Raw genomic sequence first — 20,512 nt, forward strand, 5'->3', positions numbered from 1 at the left:
TCCACAAGTAGGAGAAACCAGTACCCAAAGCACAGCTGAGTGAAGGGATGACCCCTTTAGAACTGAGATGAGGGTGGTGAATCTATGGAATGCATTGCCACGGAATGGTGTGGAGGCTAAGTCGTTGATAGGTTCTTGATTAGTAAGGAGAACAAGGGTTACAGGGAGCAGGTAAGAGAATGGGGTTGAGAAACACAGCCATGATCAAATGGTGGAGCTGACAATGGCCCATTTCTGCTCCTATTTCAGATTTCCGCAAGTGTAAATTTAGACTAAAAGTTGTTTTAAATTGGCTTCCATGAATGATTCTGAAACTCCGGCAGAACACTCACTGCTGAGACAACTATGTACTGAACGGATGACAAAGACTGATGAGATTCCTGGGGGTTTAAGAAAACATCTTCTCTTGCCAGGATTAATTAATGAATTGTTCTATACAACCTTTGACCTGTGGGTAGTACCAAATGGTCTGCAGCATTCAGGATGATGCTTGTTCAAAACCACAACACTATGGATAATAAACATGGGCCATATTATTTACGTTTGAACCACCTGTGAATAGTGGCAATTTTCAAATCAGGCTTAATTTGGGGGAAAAAACCACACAAGTGGGTCTGCACACAAACACTTATGTACTGGAGGAAAGACAATGCAGAAAACAATGACGTTATATTCATTTATTATCCTAAAACATGACAAGTGTCCAATTATGTTTCCATTAATAAGCTTTCCCAACTAATAGATGAGATGTAAAAATAAGTTACCCATCTATTGTATAAATTGTCCTTTTTTTGCAGACACAAGAAATTGTTTTGTATAATAAATAGGAATTTACTGGGAAAGGGGAGGAGATATATATATTTAATACAAGAACTATTCCCATTACCTTTTGTGCTCACAAGACTGCGGAGTGCCACTACACAATGCAACAGGATGGCAAAAATAATGCACATGTCCAAGGAATTTCATTGGGTTGCAACCACACCTCATGATCAATGTAGAATCTGTGTAAAGTGCAGCATTTACTGAACTGATCCCTATTTATGTGCACTTAACCATTTACAAAGGATTGTCCTGAAGTAAAAAGCACATCTTTAACTGTGTTCAGGAAACGTTTTTGAACTAAACTCCTGACCTACCAACCCAACCAAAAAAGTGGTAAGTGAAAAGAAAAAGGCCACAAATTCCCTTCTCAACTCCAGCAGATTTTTAAAAACATTCTGCACTTAAGTTCCATTAGTGCAAGTCACTGCCCTCAGATGGGAGAAAATAATTAGTTGTTCTCCCCCTCCATTAGCAACATTGATTCAAAAACGCTTCAAAGAGCATCTAACTTTCCCATCCAATACTTTCAACAAAAAAAATCATTCAGTTTAACTTTAAATTGCTGATGTGACCATTAAATGGGGTGTATTCGTCCATTATGAAAATTTCAAGCAGGTTCAGTACGTTTTCCCCTCTTTGATATGCGATTCTGTTAATAAGCAGCAACAGCTGTCCCTCAGGTAGTCACCCTTCTTCAGCCAAGGCAGTGGGTGTTTGGGGGGCAGCTAACTCCACTGAATTCTACCTGCACCAACCATCCACGTGCATGAATGTAAGCAAGAAAGCCAACAGTGGGATCGTCTCAAGAGTCCTACTTTGACCAGTTAGAGATTATTCACCCTTAAAAGGACTTGAATTATGAAGAGTTTCTCGCAGCCTCAAATTATGCCAAAGTGCCTTACTAATCAAAGCATTCCTGACATACTGAGGAGGAAACACAGCTGCCGATCTCTGCACAGCAAGATTCCACACACATAGGTGTGTTTGTGATGTTGGTTGAATGTGGAGGAGAACGTTTGTGCCGTTTGAATGACATGTCCTTATTGTTATAACCACCCAAGAGTAGGTGGGGACTTTGATCAGGATCTCAGCAAAAAGATTACTTGTGTACAGATTCAAGGATCTACCCAGAACTGAGCCATATCAATGCTGTCTTCACGGGAGTCTTGATCAAACCAATACAACAGCTACTGATCATGAAATCCTTAAGCTCAAACTTAAGGAAGCAGTTCACCATTCAAAACAGTGAGACGCAGGGACCTCCTAGACTGCCTCTCCTTTCCCTCACTAGGTTTAAACCATGGCACTTTTAATGAACTATGTTTAAATCGGTTAACTACATTTGGAGTTTGATTTTAAGGTGGGGCAAGGAAGAGAATAAAGTGAAAGAGCATTCAGGCTCCTCCCCTGGTGTGATCACAAACATGAACAAATGACACAGGAAAGTCACATGCCCGGTGCTCTGTTGTCCCAATTCTGGGGCCATGTGAATATTGATAATGTGTTTTTTTAAGGCAGACTGACCCAGCAACCAAAAGCACAACATCAGCACAAAATCAGGATCTCTAATTAGTCCATTTTAGTTTCCAAAGAAAGGAAAAAGCAGGCAATATTCAAGAAATTTTAAAAATAGTAATCTTACTTTGCAATTCTACAGTATCACAATAAACGTGATATTACATCAGCTCAGGTCAGAATCTAGATGCTGAGGCATGGACACTGCAAGACTTCATATTTTTTCAAATATATATTGCTCGCTTCCTGAACTCAGCCTGCAACACACCTCCCCAACCCCCTCCCAAATCCATGCAGGTGCTTTGTCCACATAGTGCTAAAGTATTGTCACTGACACATAACAATATATAATTATGGTACCAGTAACAAAATTTGTTGTTATCATTGGCATCTGGAGTCCTAGCTGTTTCCATAACAATAGAAGGCTCTGTGCAGCTCATGAAGAAACCAGGTGGTTGTCTGCAAAAAACATGCTGGAAGAAGCCTGGGTCACAGAACATAATCACATGAAGTCATCATAATCCTGCGTGTAACCATAGTCATCAAGATCATCTTTCAGATTTGCTTTAAATCCACCTGCAAGCACTGGGGCCTTTTTCTTCTTTTTGCCTTTGCTTTGCTGAAAAGTCAAAAAAATTAAAAGTCAAAAGTCTGTTCACAAGCAAAACGTTCAGAACAACTTTCGCTAAAACTACTAAACTGACCCAAGATACTTCACAATAGGACAAAAATCGAGACAGTGTCAAATAAAAGGTGGCCAAGTACTTGGTCAGAGAGAAATTTTAAAGAGCGTCTACAGAGGAGGAGGCAAGTGTAGCAAGAGGAAAGGATTAAAGGGAGTGAATTCCAGCTGAAGGCAAGGCTGAGAATGATTAGGCAATTAAACACTGGAGTGTTGGAAGTTTAGAAACTGTTCCCAAAGACTTGCAGGGCTGTCCTAGGTTATTGAGTATATTTTTTTTTGGTTTTGGGGAGTGGGCAGGGGGCACACCAGAACAGTTATTTCAACAGAAAAATGAGAACTTTTAAGTGAAGTTCTGTTCGACCAGGAGCCAATGTCAGTGAGTGAGTACATCAATTCTGTCTCTGGGTGAACAGGACTTGGTGTTAAAGATTCAACAGATTAATTTGAATTAATACACTTTATGATGTCCCTCTCTAAAGACAATTCCAATGGAAGAATGCCTGCAACATGGTTGAAGGAGGTATTCTGATAAGCAAATTCAAAACCATAAACTGTAGCGTCCCAAACAGCCAATTATTCGAGTACTCATGGCACAGTTGGTTAACAGGCCATTTATAATTGAGAAGCACAGAACAATAACACAAAATAAACAAATCAGGAAACTGAAGGTGGGGGGGGGGGGGGGAGGAACTCAGGAAGATTACAGAGAATGGCACTGAGTAAACTATTGCAGCTACATTCTGACAAGTGCCCAGGTACTGGTGGACGTATTCAAGGGTCTTTAAAAAAGTGGCCAGTGAGATAGTTGACACATTAGTTTCAATTTTCCCAAACTCCTTTGATTCAGTGAAGGTCCCATTAGATCGAATAGCAAATGTATCGTCTTTATTCAAACTGGGAGACAAAAAAGCAGGAAACTACAGGCTAAACAGCTTAACGTCTATCACAGGGAAAATGTTAGCAGCCAGGATGAAAGAAGTTATAGCAGGGCACTAGGATAAGATTAAGGTAATTAGAGGTTAACAGTTTTGTGAAAGAGACATCATGTTTGACCTCCTAATTGTTTGATCTCGTGGAGTTCTTTGAGGAGGTAACATTGGCCGCAGATAAAGGGGAACCAGCAGATGTATTGTACTATCATGTGGCATTTTAACAGATCCCTTCTGATTATTACAAAAAATAAAAGCTCATGATGTAGAAGGTATCATACTGGCAAGGATAGAAGATTGGCTGGCTATCTGGAAGAACACCGCAGACATAAATGGGTTGTTTGCAGGTTGGCAAGCTGTAACAAGTGCCACAAGGATTGGTGCTGGGAACCTCAACAGTTCACAATTTATATAATTGACTTAGAAGCATAGTGAAGGTATGTCGTCAACAAATTAGGCAACCAAAGATGGGCATGAAAATAAGCTTTGAAGATGGCATGAGGACGTTGCAGAGGAACATACATTAAATGAGTTGAAAAGATGTGGCAAACAAAGTTTATTGTGGAAAAGCGAGATTGTTCATTTTGGCAGAACGAATAAAAGTCATTTAAATAGTGAGTGCATACAGAAATTAGATGTGGAGGGATCTGGGTGTTCTAACACATGAATCACAAAATATTAGGATGCAGGGACAGAAAGAAATTAGGAAAGCCAATAGAATGTTATAATTTATTGTGAAGAGAACTGAATACAAAAGGAGAGTGTTACGCATCAGATATTCACAGCACTGGTGAGACTACATCTGGAATATTTTTCACATCATTGGTCACCCTATTTAAAGTAAGGATGTAAATATGTTGGAAGCAGTTCAGAGGTTTACCAGACCAATTAGTGGGCTGTCTTATTAGCAAAGGTTGGAGAACTCGGTTTGTATCAACTGAAGTTTAGAAGAGTTAGAAGTGACTTGATTTAAACAGACAATTCTGAGGAGTTATGACAAGGGTAGCTGAGGAAAAGATGTTTTCTCACATAAATGTCTAGAACTAGGGTGACTGTTTTAAAATCAGGGCTGCCCATTGAAAACAGGTGAGAAGTCACAATACACCAGGTTATAGCCCAACAGCTTTATTTGAAATCACAAAGTTTTTGGAGCGCTGCTCCTTTGTCAGGTGGAATGAAGCCAAGTCCACAGGCACAGAGCTCAAAGGATCATACAAATGGCTTAAGAGTGTCAACAGGCTGAACAATAAGTCTCTGCCTGTGATCAAAAGTGTCAGATGGTGTGAGCGAAGTATCAATAGCTGAAAACAAGTGAAGGGATGACCTATAATCTGATTTATTGAGGCAGAGAGATAATTACAAAAAATTAAAATGGGATATAATGCTCAACTCATCGATCACCAGTTCAGATGTGCCACAACGAAAAACCGCATCAACGTCCTCAGAAGACAGTACCCTTCGTCGCCCAGGGCTTCCCCAGAGCAGAGAAACTACACCATGTTCTTGCCAGATTTCAACGTCATTGATGACGACAAGCATCTTGCCAAGATCACCCCTACGCCTCCACTTCTCGCCTTCAAAGAACCGCCAAACTTTAAAACAGACCAATGTTGTAACAAACTACCCAGCCTTGAGGACAACATTGAGCACAACACCACATAACCATTCCACAGCAACCGCTGCAAGACATGCCAGATCATCGACACGGATAGTACCATCACACGTGGGAACAGCATCCACCACATACACGGCAGGTACTCGTGTGACCCAGCCAATGCTGTCTACTTCATTCGATGCAGGCAAGGATGCCCTAGGGCATGGTACATTGGCGAGACCATGCAGATGACAACAGATGAATGGACACTGTGCAACAATCGCCAGACAGGAATGCTCCCTCCCAGTTGGAGAACACTTCAGCGGTCAGGCTTTGAACTTCGGGAAAGCATCCTCTAAAGGTGGCCTTCGAGATACACAACAAACGTAGAATTGCCAAGCAGAAACTGATAGCTAAATTCCATACCCACGAAGGCAGCCTCAACCGTGATCTTGGGTTCATGTCGCATACTATATGTAACCCCACCATACTGTTCTGTAACTGTAAAATTTTCCTTACTGTCCTGTTTTGCCACCATTATCTTGATGATTTATGGTCTCTCTATCTGAATTAGTTTGTACAGTTTTGGATTACTTATTCCTTTGGTTAGACCCTCAGCATGCGACTCTTATGCCTATCATGTTATTCCAGCCATTGGTTTTGTAATTATCTCATTGCTTCAATTAATCGGATCATAGGTCATCCTTTCACTTGCTCTTCAGCTTGACACTTTGCTCCCATCATCTAACACTCTTGATCACCTGCAAAGACTTATTAGTCAGCCTGTCGACACTCAACTCACATCATTTAGACAATCTCTTGATCTCTCTGCTTATAAATTCTGTGTCTGTGGGCTTCTCTTCACTCCACCTGACAAAGGAGCAGCATTACGAAAACTTGTGATTTTAAATAAATCTGTTGGACTATAACTTTGTGTTCTGTGACTTCTGACTTTGGCCACCCCAGTCCAACGCCAGCACCTCCACATCATTTAAAATAGACATGGTGGAATTTTTCTGAGGGTCATGGGTCTTTTGAATTCTCTTCCTGATAAGGTGGTGGAAGCAGAATATTTTTTAAGACAAAGATGGGGAAATCCTTGTTAAGCAAGAGGGTGGAAGGTTATCAGGGGTAGGCAGGAATACAGAATTACAGGACAAAAAGACAGCTGTCTGTCTCACATGGGTTATAGAAGTGGGTTCTTGCACAAGGGACAAGGTTAATGCTGCAAGTGTCAGTGTAGCATGGAATATTCTTGCACAGCAATTTAAATATGCATAATCTCTCGGTTCCCCATTCCTAGAGTTACCCTGGAAAATCTAGACTGTATTTAAAAAGATTAATGAGAAGACTTGCTGCCAAACAGATACTATGACACCCCAAAGCAATTTACAGACTTCACACTGGAAATGTAAATGTGGCTCACTGTTGTAATTTAGAAAATACGGCAGGTAATTTGCATACAAGTGCCTCCACAAAACAATGTGATAATGACCAAATAATCTGCTCAGTGATGTTGATCGAAGTATAAACATTGGCCAGGATTTCAGGGGAAAAAATTGCATTGCTCCTCTTCTAAAAGGCCATGCAATAGACAGAAGAAGCGGGGACAAGATACTGGTTTAAATCTTACTCAAGATAGCACTTTCAGCTACACAGAAATTCTGAAGAACTGCATTACAAGAGTCAGTTCATATCCCGTTGTCAAGTGAGGAGTGTTGCTGAACAAAGAGACCTTGGAGTGCAGGTTCATAGTTCCTTCAAAGTGGAGTCACAGGTAGATAGGACAGTGAAGAAGGCATTGATAAGCTTGCCTTTATTGGTCAGTGCATTGTGTATAGGAGTTGGGAGGTCATGTTGTGGCTGTACAGGACATTGGTTCAGCCACTTTGGAGTATTGCGTGCAATTCTGGTCTCCCTGCTCTCGGAAGGGTGTTGTGAAACTAGAAAGGGTACAGAAAAGATTTACAAGAATGTTGTCAGGGTTGGAGGGCTTGAGCTGCAGGGAGAGGCTGATTATGCTGGGGCTGTTTTCCCTGGAGCGTTGGAGGCTGAGGAGTGACCTTACAGAAGTTTATAAAATGATGCGGGGCATAGATAGGGTAAATAGACAATGACTTTTTCCCAGGAAAGGAAGTCCAAAACTAGAGGACACATTTTTACAGTCAGATGGATAAGCTTCAAAAGGGACCTAAGGGGCAACTTTTTCACGCAGAGGACGGTGTGTAAGTGGCATGAGCTGCCAGAGGAAGTACTGGAGTCTAGTACAGTTACAACATTTAAAAGGGATCTGGATGGGTATATGAATTGGAAAGGTTTAGAGGGATATGGGCCAAATGCTGGTAAAGAGGACTATATTTATTTAGGATATTTGGTTGGCATGGACGAGTTGGACCAAAGAATCTGTTTCCGTGCTGTACATTTCTATGACTCTAAGTCCCTGCAATTGGACTAGAACTCACGACCACCTCCTTTACATTGAGGGAGCTACCCATTGTGCAACATGTAACTTTAGTTACTGCCCAAATTATGTTTTGTATAGACTTAACATTGGGCCTGTATTTAGAGGAGTATAAAAGAATGAGGGGAGGATCTCATTAAAACATGAAATTCGGACATGGGCTGGACAGATGGTATGCGGCGATGACATTTCCCCTGTCAGGGTGGGGCAATGGCAGAAAAAGGAGTTAAGGTTTCATGATACACAATAGGCCATTAATGAGTGGGACGAGGAAAATCTCTTCACTTAAAGACAGGGTAAACCTGTGGAACACACTCACAGAAGGCTGTGAAGGCCAAGCAAGTGAAACATTTCAGAAAGAAACAACAGATTTCTACAGGCTAAGAGAGTCAAGAGATATGGGGACAGCAGAGTGTGGGAGGTCAGCTATGATCATCTCAAAGAGCAAAGCAGGCTTGATGGCATGAATGGTCTGCTTCTGTTTTCAGTTTCTATACTTTCTTTACATTTATTTTTAACAAATACAACATTTTATGATCGTGGTCAGTTTCCTATGCGGGGAAGGGAGAGAGGAGGACCTCCTTGGTGTCTCCTTACCTTCTCTTGTTTCTGCTTTTCACTACACAACGATGTCAAAGAGTTGTTCAGCTTTTTCAAATCGTCAACATCCACTGCAAGAGAGGTCACAGAGCTGAGTTCCTACAGCTACCGTAGGCAAAAATAAATGGTTGAAAATCTATAGCAATGAACAAGAGCATTTCAACACCACATTCAAAAATAATAGCCTGACGAAACCCATCAATCAGAACGCACACAGCCAGAACTGCACCCCAAGCCTCAATGAGAGAAATACACTTGAACATGTCACTTCAACGGTTTATGATTGGGATTTGATTTTGCATCTAGCCCTAGACAGGAAGAAATTCTCCAGGTTAAGCTTGTTCTGCACAGACCTGAGAGTAGTCATATGCTGATCCAAGCTTCAAATGAGAAATATTCCTACTCAACACCAACAACCTTAAACACTCAAATCTCTGCTGCTGATCTTTGCAAAGTCATGTTCAATTTCTCAAGTCCAAGGATGCCCCAGATAGGGCTCCACTTTTTGACATCTCGGCTGCGTGACAATGGGTTTTTAAATAATTCAGTGGATAATCACAAAACGAAAACAGGAGCTTTCAATACAATCAAAACAATTTTCAAATGCACTAACTTACTAATGGGAGCCAGAGAGTGGTACACAACAGCAACTGCAGATTTTTTTTGGTTCCAGATAATCTTGCAAACTTGCAAAATGCTGGAAAGGCAACAGAAAGCTCACCAGCAAAGTGATAGTAAATTGGTGCCGATTAGCTAAACTCCCACAATATCAGCAAACATTTAGAAAGGACAACCAACAGGATGATCTAATAAGTCTTCAAGATTATGAAAAAAAAAATTGACAGATGTATATGGGATCTCCAAAACTAGGTCCACAAATACAAGATAATCACTAATGAATTTAATAAGGAATTCAGGGAAAACCTCTTTATCCAGTTGAAGTAAACAACAGTGATGCATTTAAGGGGTAAACAAATGGACTGAAAGGAATGGGAGGTGTGTAGGAGGATGAGATGAAGACAGTTTATGTTTCTTTTCCATACGTTTCATGGGACGGTGCGTCACCAGTAAGGCCTGTGTGGAGCTCACACTCTGGCACGGACAAGGCTGAATGACAGATTGCTGTGCTGTCTACAAGCTGCAACTTATCAAATTTACGTTCAATCTTTTTGGATTCTGGAAGCAGAGACTGTGCAATTCCACAGTGGGGAAACAAAACCCCTATTCCTCCAGGATGATGAGTAATTCAGTTAGGAGGTTCTTGAAGTGTGCTGACTGGGTCATGCTTGAGGCCAAGACATACAAGCCAAGCAAAATAATTCCCACACACGCAACAGATCAACTTACATGAAATGCTAATATCTCGAAGTAAGGTCTCTAAAAAGTCTACATAATGCACAGACTTTTCAAATTGCGTAATCTTTTCCTTCAAAAGCTTCCCAAATTCTGTAAAGTCTTCTTTAGTGGTCGGGCACATGGAGTCGATTCCGAGCTGTGAAACATAATTCGTGCCTGCAAGGTGACATCCAACAAAAGTTCAATCATTTCAGATAAAAAAAATTCCTGCACCTCACTCTTGCCAAGTGACTTCTGATTTTGTCCCCACTGTGGAGAGAGGAGTGCAAAGTAAAACTCTGCGTGCAACCAACTTTGCAGCAAAGCAAAGAAGGCAATTTATCTAAGTATTTGTGGTTTGAACTTCTAGTGTGGTCACATACACAAGAGAAATAAGCATTTGTAACCACTTCAGGACCTCTAAAACATTTTTCAGCCAAAAACGTGAGTTCGGAAGTTTAGCCATCTGTTGCATATGCAACACAGTAATCAATAGGCAACATTGTCCATAAACATCAATAGAATAATGATCAGTTGATTTAAGTCCTCACGATAGGGAGGGTTATGATTTTAAAAAGACATCTTCTACCAACTTCCTTTGCTTTTAAGACTCAGACTAAGTGTTGGAGTGAGGCTGCCCAAATTCAACTGTTAGACAACAAAGTTTTGTTTTGCTAAGATTGTTCTAAATCATTTATTTGTCAGTAAGGACAGCAGGTTACACCAGCATGCTTAAGAACACTAGAGGAGGAGCAGTGGGTCACTTGGTTCCTGGGGCTGCTCTGCCAATTTATAAGATTATGACTGATACATCTCAACTTCACTTTGTCACCCATATCCCTAGATACCCTTAGTTTCCAAAAATCCACCATTGCTGTCTTGGATACAGATAACAACTGAGCGGAGAATCAAGGATTTGTAGTACAATGAAGCAATTTTATGGCTAATCCCTTAATTCAAGACACTTGAGTGGGGAAATAGATATCCCTAGCACGAAGTAGTTCCAGTTTTTAAAATCTTACAACATTACTCGCTCACAGTAATTCCAGCGATGATTGTTTTGGATAATAGCTTTCCTTTGGTCATATTTCAACTGTTCACTGGTGAATATCCCACATTTTATTCTCTCCCTTCCATCTGACATTATTCCAACATCTGGATTCAAAGCTGTGTGTAACACTTCTCTAGAGAGGTTGCAGTTTCAGCAAATAGCACTATCAATTCAGCTAGATTTACACGAGGGAACAGTTCATGCTACATTCACTTAACTGGTTAGTATAAATGCAGTAAAACACACCGACATACAACCACTAGAGGTTTAATATTCTCAAGTTAATTTCTCTGGGAATTAGGAAAATGATAGCAGAATTTGTCATAAATTATTTGCAGATTTAACATGACCCAACATGAAGAAACATCCATCTGGTTATGGTCACAGCACTCAAATAGGTTCATACACAAAGGCAGGTCTATCATTAGGAATATGCCAGGTTTGCTTGTTTTATATGATGGTCACACATGGACATCGTTCCCTATGTCCATCTTTGATCCCAATCTAAAGCAATCATCTCCAAATTTAAACCCTTTATGTTTTCTACTTCATTAAAGACGATAACTTATAAAACAGAATTCTCAAATATTGACATACAAATCTTGATTACAAATTACATTTTCATTAAGAAGTAAAAATGCTTTAGAATTAGTCATTGCTGTGTCATAAGATATTCTTTAAAATATTCCACAAGTATTAACCCACTTGCGATTGCTTCAGATCTTTATAAATTCTCTCTTCTCCACCCAGAAGGGTTGGTCAGCTCAGTTAGTTGTATTGTTGGTTTGCAATGTGGATGATGTCAACAGTGTGGGTTCCATTTCCACATGGTTGAGGTTAGAGGAATAACAGTGCAGACAGAGGCCATTCGGCCCATCGAATCCGCATCGATTCTCTGATCAGCATCTCACCCTATCCCCATAACCCTGCATTACCCACGGCTGATTGACCTAACCTGCACAATTTCAGACTGTGGGAGGAAACCAAAGCACCCAACGAAACCCAGGCAGAGATGGAGAGAATGTACAAATTCCACGCAGACAGTCACCCAAGATTGGAATCGAGCCCAGGTCCCTGGCACTGTGAGGCAGCAGTGCTAAGCACTGTGCCTTACAATGAAGGACTCATCCTTTTCCCTTGGTATGGTGACTCTCAGGTTAAACCACTACCAGTTGTCTCTTTCTGATGAGAGCAGCCTCATGGTCCACTAATACTATGGTGACTTCATCTTTATTTTTACCACCCTTGAGATTAGTTATCTGTATCACTGAATCAATTTCCCACTTATTCTCTTTCAGGTTACTTCAAACACCATATTTCTTTACTGATATATTTCGGTAAGGATACATGTGAGAAAGAAAGGCAAGGATGGGGGAATTAAGTGAGATGAAGGAAGGTAGGAGAAGACGGCTCTTGTGGCAAGGCCAGCTGGGACCAGTGACTCAAAATTTACAAAAGGTTTCAGTTTCCTCATCAACACTATTCCTATTCCAATATTATACTTTATATCTGTCCTATACCATCTTTCCCAGAACATCACAGCATTCTTAGTATTTTGGATAATGAAATTCCCAAAATTTCCTTTCTCTCTCTCCTTCAAACTATTTTTCTAACAGCATCAGGCAGGAAAAAGTCAAATCATCAAAGCAACACATTTCACCATCTATCCTCAATCGGCATGGCAAGAGCCCAGCCTTGAACTTCATCAAAACGCTGTTTCAACTGGTACATTCATCACTGCAGCAGAAGAATGTGTTTCCATCTCTTTTCCTTTGGGGAAAAAGTTAACACTATCTTGAAGTTGCCCTTTAAATGGAGTGGCCCCAGGTTCATCATTCTACAACTGTTCAGTTTTATCCTCATTGTTCTTTTAACATTTCAGCATTTGAACTGACTGCTGAGTTTTACTCCTAGAGAACTTGGTTTATCACTAGGACATCTCCACTCCACGCTCACAGGGAGACAGTTGTCTAACATTCAGACTATCACAAAATACTCCACCCTGCAGTCCTTAATGCCAACAAATCTGCTTCAGTGAGAGCTAATGTGTGACAGATTGCAAGACCGGAAATGAAATGATTCTTTTTTGCAATGATGCTCTGTGGGCATCAATGCTACACCAGCCTTGTGGAGTCAGGACGAAGACTGTCTGGGAGTTCTGAGAGATGCACTGAGGTTCTGGCCTAATGTAAATTCTATTCTACCAGCTGCTGTGCAAGCACGAAGCCAGGTTGGGCAAGTTCCACGTCACCTACTGGCTGCCCAGGTGATCAACACGTCGCCATCAGATTCAAATTTCGGTCCCTATCTGGAGCAACGCCAGTATCGCTAGCACAAACCTGCATAAATTAAAGACTGCAACAAATAAAAGCTTAATATACTTCAGTTTATTTGCACAGCAACAATCCAATTCAACTCAGTTCAGTTTTGTTTTAAAATAACTAACACGCAACTCAAAATATTCTGGTTTATGAATCTGAAGAGGCCAGCTGAATCACAAAGTAAGGAGTTTATTTCAAGGGCTAATCTTTTTCCAAATATGACTTTCATGTTTATCATAGAGTCACCATGTTATCAGAATCATCACAACTTCAGGCATTAAAGATAGAGAAGCTTTTCTTCATTTAGTGCAAAACAGAACTTCTTCATAATTCCTACAGAAATGTTGTCAATTTACAAGAAGGTGAAAAGCCATAAAAAATTCCAACCTCTGCTCTGATCTGGCCGTAAGTCCAGATTTTTAAACCAAAGATTCAGTTTTTGTCAGGAGATTGGTGCAAGACAATTAAAGACGACCTCATTTATTTCTGAAGGAGTAAAACAGGCTGCAATAAGATAAAGGAGCAGAATTAGGCGTTTTGGCCCACTGACAAACTAGGCTGTCCCTACAGCGTTATTACCCACACAAAGTTGACGTTTACCTCAATTTCTGCACTACCAAGAGTTTAAGCATCACACCTAATTGACCTATTAGTCAGCTGTGAGCCATTACAGTGATCATTTATGTTAAAGCAAGTGGGATCATAGCAGCATCTCACTGATAATGAGGGGTATAGATAGAATTATTGGTAGTTGTCTTTTCCCTAGGATGGGGGATTTCAAGACTAGGGGACACATTCTTAAGGTGAGGAGAGAGAGATTTAAAAGACATGAGGTGAAAATCTTTTACACAGAGGTTGGCTTGTGTGTGGAATGAACTTCCTGAGGAAGTGATGGATGTCCGTACAATTACAATGTTTAAAAGACATTTGGATAAATCCGTGACTAGGAAAGGTTTGAAGGGATATGGGCCAGCAGCAGGCAGGTGGGACTGGTTTAGTTTGGGATTATGTTCAGCATGGGCTAGTTGGACTGAAGGGTCTGTTTCTGTGCTGTATGATGCTATGACTCTGTGTGTCTGCACACAAGGTGGGACAGACACATAAGGAAGTAAATCAGTAGAAGTTGGAGTCATCGCCAGTATTTTACACCCTTGTTGGCTACCACCTTTGGTCAGATCACATTCTGTGAAAGAGTTCACATGACTCACTTCCAACCAGATAAATTCTGCATTCTTGCCAAAGCAACTCTCACGATAAGTGGTCGATAATGGTCGCTACAATATCCACAAACGTCTGCCTTCCAAAGCCCCTCAATCCATCACATTGTCTTAGCAAAGCTTGTAGAGGAACTCAGACCAAAGGCCATTCAGTTCCACAAGACTGCGATGCCATCCTGGAAACAGGGTGCAATCAACGTTTAAGTGAACACTGTAGAAATGGAAACCAGTGGTCAAAATATTCCCCACCTCCGAGCTGTTTGAGACACATTCAAGGGTTACTGTTTGATTTTAGAGGGCATTTTCTTCTCACTAACTCCTATATTGGATGATGCAGTTAAGTAGTAACATGGCCTTCTGTACTTTTGTCTAGCTTTTCTTTAAAGGAGCTTTCTTGAGAAACTAAAATAGCACATTCATGCATACAATGGCATATTTTAACTTGCAAAGCAGAAATAAGATGTTCTAGTTAGTGCATGTTAAACCTTCTATACTATAGTTTCCAAAGTGGGATTATACACACCTTATAATCAGGCTCTGTTCCTCCACTGTACACAACACCCACTCTTACTTCCAGGTCAGTCAGCTTAGTTTTCTTTGGCAGAAACACCAAAAACCAGAGGCTCTATTAGTATGGGTCAATGACATATTTCTGGAAGTACTTGATGTTATTAGGGGTTTGTGCAGCTAGTTCCCCTGGCGGTTCAATAATGCATGCTTCTGAAGCAGCTGGTCCGCTTTTGTGCCAGTCTGTGTGCAGATCCAGCCTATCAAGGCCTCTCAATCTTTTATACTTCTTTCAGGTCGCCCCTCAACATGAAAGGGGCACACCTTCAAGTTAGTTTCTTACAACATCATGTTCTGAAACCAAACAAAGCAGGAAGGACTCATCACCAATAGTTAACTAAAGCAATTAAGGAAATCATCAAATTTAAAGAAAATGCATGTAACTGTACTTACGTGTGTGTCAGGTCAAATAATTGATTAGAATATAAAACATGGCAGAGAATGGCTAAAGGTTAACCAGGAGGAAGAAACTAAATATATAAATGGAAGGTGGCCAGAAGTATAAAACAAGTTTCTACAGGTATTTAAAGAGGAAAAGCAGAGAGTAACAGTTCTCTACAGAGTGAGAATGGCAAGCTAAAAGCAGTTAATAAGAAAACAGGAAAGGAAATGAGCAAATACATTTCTATCTTCACTCTGGAGGATACAAAAATATTTCAGCAGTATCTAATCAGGAGATAGAAGGGACAGGGGAACATAGTGAAATCATAATTACCAGGAATGTGGTGCTGAGCAAACTGGAGGAGCTGCAGGCTGACAAGTCTCAGAATCCTGATGGACTTGCACAGTCATACAGCACGGAAACATACACTTCAGTCCAACTAGTCCACGCCGACCACGTTCCCAAACTAAACTAGTCCCACTTGTCTGTGCTTGGCCCATATCCCTCCAAACCTTTCCGATATATGTACTTATCCAAATGTCTTACAAGTGTTGTAACTGCATTTGCACCATCACTTCGTCTGGCTCTATCACACATGAACCACTGTGTAAAATAGTTGCCCCTCATTTCCTATTAACTTTCCCCTCTCATCTTAAAAATATCAATGTAATGTTTCCCTCCCTCCTCCTCTATAGAAAAAAGGGGCGAGAGAGACATGCTAATTTGTTGGTAGCAGAGTAAGAAGTAAGGCACTGGCACGATAGGCTTCGGTGAACAGCAGCTCAGCAAAAAATACAGGTAGGCTCAGGTAAAGTCCTTTTAACTTTCCTCTTAATCTTACAGCAGTTGAGATGGCGGTTAGTGCAGTGGCATGCTCCTCCTGTAGGATGTGGGAGATCAGGGAGACCTTCATCATCCCTGATAACTACACCTGTGGGAAGTACACCCAGCTGCGGCTCCTGGGAGACCGTGTTCAGGAGTTGGAGCTGGATCAGGATCAGGACCAGGACCAGGACCAGGACCAGGACCAAGACCAAGACCAGGATGCACTTTGGATCATCAGAGATGCTGAGCGTATCATAAGATAAGAGTTTTAGTGAGGTGGTCACATCCAAGGTGTGGGCAGAGAGTAGCTGGGTGACCACCAGGAAAGGCAAAGGGAGGAGGCAGATAGTGCAGGAATCCCTGTGGCCATTCCCCTCAAAAACAAGTATAACGTTTTGGATACTGTTGGGGAGTGGGGGCGGATGCCACATCAGGGGAAAGCACCAGTAGCCAGGTTTGAGGCACTGCAACTGGCTCTGGGATACAGTGGGAAAGGGTAAAGGTGAACAGGATCTTAGTGATAGGAGATTTGATAGTTAGGGGGACAGATAGGAGATTCTATGGCCACCAACAGGGATCCAGGATGGTGTGTTGCTTCTCAGGTGCCAGGGGCCGGGATGTCTCAGAGCAACTACAGACTGTTCTCAGGGTGGGGGAGAACAGCTAGAAGTCATTGTGCACGTTGGCACAAATGACATATGTAGAAATAGGGATGAAGTACTGCAGCGTGAGTACAGAGAGCTAGGAAAAAAATTGAAAACCACCTCAAAGGTGGTAATCTCCAGATTACTTCCAGTGCCACATGCTAGTGAGGGTAAGAACAGGAGGATATGGCAGATGAATGCCTGGGTAAAGAATTGGTGCAGGGGGCAGGGATTCAAATTCCTGGACCATTGGGATCTTTTCTGGGGCAGAGGTGACTTGTTCAAGAGGGACAGGTTGCACCCGAACTGGAGGGAGACCAATATCCTGGCGGGCAGATTTGCTAATGTTGCAAGGGAGGCTTTAAACTAGACTGGCAAGGGGGTGGGATCCTAAACAGCAGGGAGGCAAGTGCGAGGCTGGAAGGAGATACAGTAATCAGAAATAGCAAGTTGAAGAGACAGGTCAGGACAGGGAGCAAGGAATGCCTGTTGGATTAAATTGCATCTATTTCAATGCAAGAGAGCTGATAGGTAAGGCTGGTGAACTCAGGGCAATAATGCATGCTTCTGAAGCAGCTGGTCTGCTTTTGTGCCAGTATGTTGCAACTTTACAACGTGAGTAGTAGTCCTATAGATACCTTTGCAGCAAGTCTGAAGTCTTATTCACCCAAGTTAAATTTGAGTTCAGCAATTTTTAAACAGAGATATGGAAGACTTGTTTCCTTATATGTAGATGAATATTAAAGGCATACCCAAGGTCTCTTCTATTGCTCAAAAACTTTATGGATTGTTTCTTGAGTGCAAGTAGCAGCCAATTATAATCAGTTCCTCTATTCCTGCCTAGCAGGCACTCAATCCTTGCACACCACCCATTTTAGTTCAGCAGTTCAAAAGTATTTATTTAATTCGTGATTTGATAAAGAAAAACATGAAAGTAGATTTTTAAATAAGGTTAGGAACACTGCGGTGAGTAACTTACTTCCTGACTCCCTGACTCCCCAGAGCCTGTCCACCATCTACAAGTCACAAGTCAGGACAGTGATGGAGTACTCCCCACTTGCCTGGATGGGGGCAGCTCCACATCCACAAACATTCACCCCCTCCACCACTGGCTCTCAGCCACAGCAGTGTGCACTATTTACAAGATGCACTGCAGAAACTCACCAAAGAAGAGCAACTCCCTCTGAATTTGCCCCTCCCTTGTATAGGCATGACTTGCAATGGTCGCCTGCAATTTAAATTTTCAGTGTGAATTTGCCTACTCCCCTTGTGTATTTTCAACCCTGACAGTAACATCGTTGTTGTATATCTGGCCTGCTTTTTAAAAAGACTAAGAGAAACACTTAAATCATGGACTGGATTGTAGCCACATAGCTCTGTCTCAGAGCAAATAAAAGATTTAAAAAGCAATAGGGAAAAATCCAATTCCTTTAAATTCCTTTAAACGCTACCATGTGATTAAATGCGAACCTAGATGCTGTCACAGGACACAATACACAATTCCAATCACCAAGGAGTGTTCATGGTGTTTTAGCTCCATCTACAGCATAGCAAAAGAACTGCATCACTGTTTACCACAATTATACAGTACCAGCGTTCACAATTTCTAAATTATATACCACAGGGGGCCATTGGTCCACAGTACCTTTGTTGATTCTTTGAAAGAACTATCCAATAGTCCCATTCATCTGCTGTTTCCCCATAGTCCTGCAAATATCTCCTAATATAATAAAGAGGGATGTCTTTTATTTGCTTCAGCAGAGTGCATAACTTCTACCACTTTGATGTGGCATCTTCTCTCAGGCAAAATATGCAACATAATCAATTCCCTTCCCAAACTCACTTAACATGTCAAGGGTACTATTGCCGAACCTTTCCTACTAATCGCATAACATGACTTGATATACAAGCCAGTTTCTTGCTCATGTTTACAAGTTGTAACGTAGAAATTGAACAGCTTCACATATTGCCTGAATTCACCCCCTTTCCCAGCTAAGGTTTACTTCTACGGAGTGGTGCTCAGTAAATGAACGCACTCTGGGTACATGATGAGGCTGTTTAACCACGGAACGAACGAACGGACGGACGGGCGGACGGAAGGAAAGCAAGAAAGCAAGCAAGAAAGCAAGAAAGAAAAATACAGCACAGGAACAGGCCCTTCAGCCCTCCAAGGCTGCGCCACCACATTTTGCCCTTCCCATACTAAAACTGTCTTCACTTACAGGATCCGTATCCCTTTATTCATGCATTCGTTCAGGTGTTTCTTGAATGTTACTATTGTGTCTGCTTCCACCACCTCCTCCAGCAGCACGTTCCAGGCACTCACCACCCTTTATGTGAACTTGCTTCACACACCTCTTTTAAAATCCCCCCTCCCCCCACCCCAAACCCGTGCCCCCTAGTAACTGACCCCTCCACCCTGGGGAAAAAGCCTCAAACTTTCCACTCTATCCATGCCATTCACAATCTTATAAACTTCCATCAGGTCACCCCCTCAGCCTCCTGCGTTCCGGTGAAAGTAAACCCAGTCTATCCAACCTTTCCTCATAACGAAAATCCCCCATACAAGGCAACATCCTGATAAACCTTTTCTGGACCCTCTCCAAAGCATCCACATCCTTCTGGTAATGCGGTGACCAGAAGCATACGCAATATTCCAAGTGTGGCCTAATTAAAGTTCTATAAAGCTGCAGCATAACTTGCCCATTCCTATACGCAATGCGCCTTCCAATGAGGTCAAGCCGTAAGCCTTTTTACTACCTTATCCTGTCTGCGCGGCCGCCTTCAGTGATCTGTGGACCTGCACATCCATATCCCTCTGCGTATCAATACTTCTAAGGGTCTGCCATTCACTGTATAATTTCCACCTGTACTTCACCTTCCAAAATGCATCACCTCAAATTTGTATTAAACTTCATCTGCCATTTTTCTGCCGATGTCTCTAACTGATCTATATCCTGTTGCATCTTCTGACAATCCCCCTCACTATCCACAACTCCATCAATCTTTGCATCGTCCGTTTTCTTCCAATCATTTATGCAGACCATGAACTGCAGAGGTCCCAGCACTGATCCCTGTGGATCACCACTAATCACAAACCTCCATTCTGAAAAGCATCCTTCCACCGCTGCTCTCTGTCTCCTGTGACTAAGCCAGTTCTGTATCCATCTTGCCAGCTCACCCCTGGTACCATGTGACTTAACCTTTTGTACCAGTCTGCCATGAGGGACCTTGTCAAAGGTTTTACTGAAGTCCATGTAGACAACATCAACCTCTTTTCCCATATCAATCATGTTCATTACCTGCTCAAAAAACTCAATCAAGTTAGTTAGGCACAACCTCCCCTGCACAAAACCATGCTGCCTATCGCTAATAAGTCCATTTGCTTCTAAATGCATATAGATCTTGTCCCTGAGAATCTTTTCTAATAATTTCCCTACCACTGTGAGGCTCACAGCCTGTAATTTCCTGGATCATCCCTGCTTCCCTTCTTAAACAATGAGACAACACTGGCTATTTTCCAGTCCTCTGGGACCCCGTCTGTGGCCAAAGAGGATACAA

General features: G+C 41.7%; 1 protein-coding gene across 1 annotated transcript in view; it reads right to left on the reverse strand.

Annotated features, from left to right (window-relative positions):
- Positions 1-662: 662 nt before the first annotated feature.
- The window catches only part of eif3ja (eukaryotic translation initiation factor 3, subunit Ja), a 37,457-nt gene continuing 17,607 nt past the window's right edge, over positions 663-20,512 (reverse strand). The window contains exons 6-8 of the mRNA XM_020534311.2: positions 9,957-10,121; positions 8,607-8,680; positions 663-2,959 (exon numbers count right to left, since the gene is read on the reverse strand). Coding sequence (XP_020389900.1) covers positions 2,843-2,959; positions 8,607-8,680; positions 9,957-10,121 — 356 coding nt within the window. The 3' untranslated portion in view covers positions 663-2,842. The remainder of the gene's footprint in view (positions 2,960-8,606; positions 8,681-9,956; positions 10,122-20,512) is intronic.

The sequence above is a fragment of the Rhincodon typus genome, chromosome 33, assembly GCF_021869965.1.
Source record: "Rhincodon typus isolate 14 chromosome 33, sRhiTyp1.1, whole genome shotgun sequence".
In the NCBI taxonomy this organism is placed as follows: domain Eukaryota; kingdom Metazoa; phylum Chordata; class Chondrichthyes; order Orectolobiformes; family Rhincodontidae; genus Rhincodon; species Rhincodon typus.